The sequence below is a fragment of the Condylura cristata genome, unplaced genomic scaffold (assembly GCF_000260355.1).
Source record: "Condylura cristata isolate star-nosed mole 26May11 unplaced genomic scaffold, ConCri1.0 scaffold00016, whole genome shotgun sequence".
Classification (NCBI taxonomy): domain Eukaryota; kingdom Metazoa; phylum Chordata; class Mammalia; order Eulipotyphla; family Talpidae; genus Condylura; species Condylura cristata.
This window is the reverse complement of record NW_004567117.1, coordinates 18,783,665-18,791,685: the sequence shown is the minus strand read 5'-3', so window position 1 is coordinate 18,791,685 and position 8,021 is coordinate 18,783,665. Positions and strand designations below refer to the sequence as shown.

Below are 8,021 nucleotides of genomic sequence, written 5' to 3'. Positions count from 1 at the left end.
ACACACACACATACATATATATGTATTTATATATGTATGTATTTTTGTGTGTGTGTGTGAACCTCTTCAAAAGTGATGTCAAGTACTCTTACTTGGAAGAGGAAATTCAGTAATAGGCTGAATTTTTTTAGGTCACATTTGTAACCCTCCTCTTGGGTCCATTCTTATCAAGTTGGCCCCTGAAAAGGGATTCTACTATCTGACCCACTGGGAGGATTTAGTGTTGTAAATCTGCTCTGGTAAGGGAAGGAAGGAGCCACTGCCTGGTTCAGTGTGACTGTTCCCTGCATCCCCACGATGCAGCTGCCCAGGTAAAATCTGTTCTCTCTGCATGTGTCTCAGATGAAGACAACATGGTGCAGAGCAGGCTGCATCAACTGGAAAAACATGAATGAAGTGAGCATGGAGGCTCTGCAAAAGATCTGTGGGGTCCTGTTACCACCACACGATCTAGCAACTAACTCAATGGCTCACAACTCGCTTTCTTCACTGGCAGTGTACACTCTCTTAATAAAACAACAAAGTCTCCTTTGATTCAAGGCAATGATTACCCTAAGACAATACTCACATAGAAATAGTTTTGTGTCTTACATGAACACCAACACTGACCTGAGAGAAATAATTTCTTAAGAATTCCTGGTTCACTCCAACAGGACTGGCTTGAGCTCCAGTGACTGTAACAGCGGTGGTCACGTCTCTGAAAGATGTGACTGGTCTTTTGTTGAGGGTATCAATGTCGATTGATCCTATACCCTGGCTAGGCCCGACAGAAATGTTTCTGTTTCCTCTGTAGCTTCCACACAAGTCCATGTGCCCTTTGCCAAGGGGAACAGAGATCTTTTCTTTGTCGATGGCGCCATCGGTTGAGGTACCAGATCCAACTCTAAGGCCCAGGTCGATTCTATCTTTCGGAAGCAGTGGCAAGTCCTGAGAGACCAAATAGAGTTGAGAACTGAGTCAGATGGAGGAAAGGCCAGGGTGCTTAAAGAATCTGAGCTAAGAAGGCATACAAAAGGAGCAAACTTTTTCCAGGAGCAAATGAGGAGAAATATTTTGGGTTGAATAACTTCTGTCTGAGACTTAATAAAGATCCCCCAATTCTCCTTTCGTGTTTTGTGACCTGATTATAATTCCAGGCGGAAACTTTAAAATACGACCTCAGCTCATGTATTTTCCTGGCACTCAACTTTCCTCTAGAGTTCACTGTCTCCTATGTCTACAGAATCTTCATTTTGTTTTTCTAGCTGGACACCATACACAAAAGTGGCCAAATAAAGACTGTAGTTAAACCTCCACTGCTACTGATTCGGGTTCACATGATTTTAAGCAAAAATGTTTTAAGTAGTGCTATTAAAAAGTTTTTCACTTTCCCTTCTTTGCTGGTTAGAATGTGCGGGGCAGCTGCTGAGTCTTGAACAGCAGTGGGGCATGGGATGTGTCCATGGAGGAAAAAGGAGAGAGCAGGCCCCTGGGGCCAGACTGTGAAGGAATCGTCACTGGGAGCTTGAACTGCCCAAGTCTGTATTTCGGCAACTGAGGCACCATCTGACTCCTGATGCCAGGTCACCCTGTTACCTAATGCTCACTGCCACTGCCGATGCCCTCGTGAGACCCGGGGTGAAGAGGCAGAAGAGACCAGGGGAGATGGCTGTTAAGTAGGTAGGAGAGGAGAGAGACTTTGTAGCATTTTACTTCTGTCACTGAGCCTGCGGTTTACTTTGTCAGCGGTTTACTTTGTCAGCCCCGGCAAAGTATGTGGAGAGAAAGTGAAGCTGGACTGCCATTTGATACAACAATTTCCATCTTACATTCCCCACATTCTTGGTTTCTCTAACCTTTATTCTACATTCTGAGTCAATGCACGACTCACGTTGCTGTGAGACCCCTTTGTGAATGGGCAGTGACCGCTTCCCTTGTGCAGGACTTAGAATGGCAGAGCCACGACCCAAGGCCCCTATAAGATCAGCAAAGAAGACACATTCCATTGATTTTCTGACCTTGTCTTCAGGGGGTGCCCCTTCTTTATTCCAAGGATGCAGCATCTCTATGGTGCCAGGAATGAGCGTGAAGCCTGTGGTGCCCTTTCCACAATGGCACATCAGCAGGAGAACCGGTACCACTGGGCAGAAACAACATCAAGTACAGGGAATGTGAGACCAACGTACATGTACATTTATACTGCATCATCTCAGAATTTGTGTATCACTTCCAGAGTTCAGTCTCCACTTACGTACATCCCAATTTTTCTTTTCCCACCCTATTCCAACCTCACCAAGCTTATGGCAGGATGAGTGATTGAGAAAAGAATAGAAAACCTAAAGGAGGCATCACAAGATTGAAACCTGACTCACACAAAGAGGTGGGGGTAGGTGGGATTAACATGACCATTGACCCAGCCCTAGATATCGAGATCCTCAGGCTCCAGGGCCTGATCACAAGGCATAAGGCCCAGGCAGGTATCAGAATGCTGCAGGGAGTGTCGGGAGCACAGACCTGAGGGTAAAGTTATAGCGATTGGGCCCCTTGCAGAATCTTCAGTCCGATTCCAGTCATCCAAAAGCTAGCATCAAACAGGCCACTCCCCAAAGAAGGAGCCCACAGAAAGGTGTCTACATCGGTGCAGTCTCTGCTCCCCTGTGCCTATACAGGTGTCCTTTCCACCCACTCTCTCCCTCTGCAGGGCAGCAGCCTCCTGCCCACCCTCCCCCACCCCCACCTGCCCCACGACCTGCACCTACAAGTGTTTCTCTGCACTGACTTCCCTCAGCAGAGGCCGCTCTCCTAAGGCCTCCCACCTGTGACCATGCAGGTCGCCTTCCCCGCAAACCTGTCCCTTTCGGGGCAGCTCTTTCCGCCCACTTGTGTTGATGCAAGTGTCCTTCTTTTCTGTCCCTTTTCCCAATAACCTTGCTCTTTAAATATAACTAACGGTCTCTGTCTCGTGGAGAAACTCTCCTGGGAAACTCCTTGTGTGCGCCGCTAAAAGGGGAGCTCTGGTGAAACCTTTCCCAGAGTTAACCCAAGGACCTTGTATTCCACACTCATCCCCCAAAACTACATCTGTTAAGGGGAAGGATGTCCTAAAGGAACTCTGCAGAGTCTTATGGACTCCACCCCCCTACTTCAGCTTTCTGGACCCTACCCCCTACTCCAGGGATTGGAAACTACAACTCCCAGCAGTACCAGGGACAGAACTGCAAGGACCCAAAGGCGGAGCTAGCAGGAATTCTGGGACATTTGGGGGATAAATAGGGCGTGATTGCATGTCTCGCTCTCTCGCTTGGGAAACGGCTCTCCGGACAGAGTGACTCGGTATGTTTAGTCAGCCTAGCTGTAAGGTATTCCACTTACTTTGTATCCCGCTCTCGTACCCTGGGTTGTTTCCTATTCCTTTCGCCTTTTGTAAATAAACCCATTATTGACCCTTTTGTGTGTACCTGCTGGTGAGGCCCCACAGACAGGCCGCCCAGTCCACTCTAGGCTACCCTGTAACAGTTTTTAGAGCCCAATGTGAGGCGTGACTAATTTCACCTGTGATTGACCAACTCAAGCACCTTGCATTGGTCACCTTAAGCACGTTAGGTCTGCAGGTCATGAGAACATTTTTTTTCCCTTTGTATTCAACTCTGGCTGATGTTTACCACTATGACTTTGACCAATTTTTTCCCCCAGTTTAGACTCTTTGAATTTTGTTCTGGCCTTAAATCTCAGTACCCTTTTCCCACTGAATATCACCACCAGTTTTATAAGTATCACTAATCTGGGAAATCTGGTTTATGGCAAATGCTGTTGCTTTTGTTCTCCTCTATGGGTGGCTTTCAAGCCATTCCTGTTTTGCAGTCTGTACTTCTGGGTGTCTTCTTGATACTTCGTATCATCACTTTTTACATTTTTGGCTCTGTGAGAGGAAGTGGAGGGAACTCTGCTTCTTCTACTACAAATATGCAACAAATTCAGGCTTTTACTGAAAACATGCAAATATAGGCCCTTAATTCAGTTATAAACAATATTAAAAATGAGAATCAGATTGCCCTTGGCTCTATCCAAGCCCAGATACAAGGTGTCTTCCAAAAATTAGGTATGACCCAGATCGTCTTATGGCACAGAGAAGGGGCAGTAAGCCCCTCCCTGAGGACTGCAGGAGGGCAGAGTTAGAAGAGGAGGAATTTTACTTGTTGAACATCTTAAACCCTTCAGGAAAGAACTGTTCCTTGAATAGCAAACACTCCTCCTGTGGAAACTCCTAAGGCTTCTGTACAAACTTCTAAGGTTCCTGTGGAAACTCCTGAGGCCTCACAACCTCCATCGCCATCTGGGGAAGGAACTAACATGCTTTCTCACCTTGAAGCAGGGAAGTTCCCTCTTCGACGTATGGCAGTGGGTGGTTTAAATGCACAAGGACAGCCTGTTGGGTATTTTTGGTCACACAATCCTTTTAGCACAGCAGACCTCCTAAATTGGAGGAGCTCTGTTTCTTCTTATAGGCAGGACCCTACAAGGATGGCAAACTTGTTTGCCTCCATCTTTCTCTCTCACCATCCCAACTGGGCAGATATCCAATCAATGTTACAAACTTTATTGACTTCTGATGAGCAAAGGATGGTTTTTAAGAAAGCCAGGGAGGAAACTGATCGCCTTCACCAACAGGATGTAGAATCACCAGAACCAGACATGGCTGTTCCGATGGTAGATCCCAACTGGGACACCAATGGATATGGATATGTTAGAGCTGTATTAAAAGTGTTTATTGGTAGGGCTGCAGCAAGGGATTCCCAAGAAAAAGAATTTTAATAAAATTCTGCAGCTTGAGCAGAGGGCTAATGAGGATCCATCAGAGTTCCTTGAGCGGATTATTCAGACATGCCAAACACATGGATATAAATCCTGATGCCCCAGAAAATGCTCATCTGATCACTATGGCATTCACTACACATAGTGCCCCAGACATCAGGAGGAAATCAGCAAAGGTGGATGGTGTTACTGAGATGAGTCCATCCCAGTTAGTAGACCTGGCATTTAAAGTATGTAATAAGCGAGCGGAAAAGAGACCTAAAACGGCGACTGTTTAAACCGGCGACTGTTTTTGTACAGAGGCAACATAGAACAGAGTTTCAGGGTAATAGTAACAGAATGTAGGTGCACATGAGCCTCAAGGATGGAATCAGTGTGCCTACTGCAAGTAGGATGTCCTAAAGGAACTCTGCAGAGCCTTATGGACATCATTCCCCTTGACACATCAAGGAGGATGAGTGCGTTTTATAGATTCAGAGGCTTTGCCTATCACAAGAGGCTGTTTGTGGTTCCTTAGTAGAACACCAAGACTGGATCTGATAGAATCCAAATAATCAGTGCTGACTTAAAGTTAATTTTTTAAAACCACTTCATTTTTAAAGAGGTAATTTACTATTCCAAAAATAAATAAATAAATAAATAAAAATCAAGAGCTCCGAAGGGTAGAAAATATTTAACATATTCAAATACTTTAGGACACTGGAACTTCCGAAATACTTCACTCTGGAGTAGAATTTTGCATAAAGCATGACTCACTGAGATTTCAATTAACCTTCAAATGACCTAAGCAAAATTCTCTAAAATGATTCTACACTGAATTCCCTTAGAATAGATGTAACCTTACATCTAGAATTCAGTAAAATCCAGGGCTCCTCCCTTTAATTTTATTCTACCTCCAGGAGGAAATGAAGTCAGCACTGGCACCGTGGTCAAGGTACTGAAGAACTAAGAGCACTTGGCACAGGCCACCTCACATTAGCCTCATTGCCAGCCCCAGTCAGCACTTCCAAAGATAAACTGACTGCGCCCTAGATTCCTTTTTATGTAAAATAGTTGCAAGCGAAGTAACCCTAGCTACTAATAAAACGATAGAAATTATTAGGGGCAACTGAACACCAATTTAGCAGATTTCAACAAAAGATATCAGGGATCTTGTGCCCAGTGCCACTTTAGGCCCTGAGGAATCTGAGAAGGCAAAGTAGTGCATGAAATCCCTGAGTAAAAGATGTTTTAGTACCTACCTACAAGTCTGGTAAGCTGAGACTAGTTATTTACATTAAGCCGGTATTTTTGGCCATAAGCTTTTGACTTCTTTCTTTTTCGAAAAAGATTTCTTTATTTATGTATACAGAATTGGGGTACAGGCAGGAGTGGTGAGAGGCTTCACCAGAGACAGAGCGGAGAGCAGAACAGGCTGACTGACTGAGGTACACTTCTGAGGGGGGCAGGGGGCGGTTCAGGAGAGGTCTGCCACGCCATGTGGGTCACCTCTGGGGCAAGAATCGAACTTGCACTGAAGCGGCTGCTGCTCACAGTGCTCACAGTGATGCTCCACCAGGGAGGGCCCTATAAAAGGACATTTCAAACTGCTGAGGATGTGCTTCAACTGAACATCTCCCACTACTAATTTGACGAGCCTTTCCTGTGTCAGTGCAATGGCCCAGGCAGCCTAGAGGCAGCCCTGCCCCTGCTCAACTGTCCAGCAGAGAGACATCCACTTGACCCTGGGTTGCAGTCCTTTGTTTTGTGACAGGAAACCCGAGGTCTTAGAGGGCATGTAGGGAAGGCAGGTGGCTGTCAATGCAGAGAAGCATGGACATGCACAGAAGGTGTGGTTACCTTAGAGGCTGGTGAAGCCAAGAAGAAGGTAATAGAAGGAGAAGGAAGAGGGCCTCTGACAAGCTGAATGGGAAAAGCAAGGATCCATAAGAATAAAATGAGTTTGTATAGTAACCCTATATCCATAATCCACACTCATGCAACCAATGTTTTCTGCATGGTCTAGGCATTGAAATACAGACAACATGACCCCCCTTACAGAGCTTATCCAAAATGGAGACACCAACGTTTTATGCTAAATGACTACTGAAGAGCATGCATAATAACCTGGATAATTAAAATCAGGAAAATACATTTTTATAAAACAAAATCATGAAGAATCCTGCATTTATCATTGATCAATTATCACTGGTCTCCTCACTTCTGAAGGGTGGTTAAAGAATAACTAAAGAAATCAATAATGATCACAGTAACCAAACATTAGACAGTGCACTTAAACAACTAACAGAATTAAGGTGGCTTTTAAATACTTACATAGCAAGAGCAGAAAGGCCAAAATTATGATGGCGATCGCTGAGGGTCCCAGACCCACATCGGAGTCATGTAGTGCTTCGACACAACCACTGCCATCAAGGCACTTACACACAGTGACATCCAGGATCTGCTTTTCAGGGCAGCTGAAGTCCTTAGTGTCGGAAATCAGGAACTGAATTTTACTTCTCCCAAGATTTGGTTCCTTTTTCTCCAATAGCACGTTGGTACCTGCACAGGTAGGAGGCGACAGGAATAAAATGAGAGAGAAACAAGGAAGGGGCGAGGTTAAATTTTGGAGACCTTTTTAGTTGCTAATAGCTAATAATACCTAGCTCTAGTTCTAAGCTTCATTCTTGCTTAAGTTCTCTATTGAATTCATACCAAGTGCATGTTGAAATTATCCAGACAAGTTAATAGTGAAGGACAGGCTACGGAAACCTTACTTTTATGATGAATGTGTGTGTCTACCAAATGCTGGGACTTGTCCCATGAACTGGAAACATGGTAACAAACAAGTGAGTTAAATGCCAGTTCCACTGAACAGCTTTTCTTTTACCATTGCTTCAATAATGGGACTCTTACTATCATACTTCAGAATTTTTAGAAGGCATAACTCTGGCTGCTGTGAAAGGTCCTTCTCAGCTTAGGAGACAAACCACTACTTCTGGAGTAATGTAGAGACTCCCTAGCTAGCTTTAAGATGGTAAGATGACTGTCCTTTTTTCCTTCTTCTATTATTCCAAATGGAGTATTTAGTATAGACAGGTGAGATATTGTATGTAGGTACAGAACCTTTTTATAAACGTTTTTAAAGAGCTATAGTGGGAATATTGGGGTCCTCTTGGTGCAGCAGGTTAGGACGTAGCACTGCAAGCTAGCTGCAGCAGCATCAGTGCGAGTTCAACCCCCAGCCCCAG

General features: G+C 44.8%; 1 protein-coding gene across 1 annotated transcript in view; it reads right to left on the bottom strand.

Moving 5' to 3' along the window:
• DSG2 (desmoglein 2) overlaps nucleotides 1-8,021 on the bottom strand; it is a 34,533-nt gene that overhangs the window by 2,085 nt on the left and 24,427 nt on the right. Inside the window, exons 11-13 of the mRNA XM_012725784.1 lie at nucleotides 7,105-7,332; nucleotides 1,998-2,119; nucleotides 610-927 (exon numbers count right to left, since the gene is read on the bottom strand). Coding sequence (XP_012581238.1) covers nucleotides 610-927; nucleotides 1,998-2,119; nucleotides 7,105-7,332 — 668 coding nt within the window. The remainder of the gene's footprint in view (nucleotides 1-609; nucleotides 928-1,997; nucleotides 2,120-7,104; nucleotides 7,333-8,021) is intronic.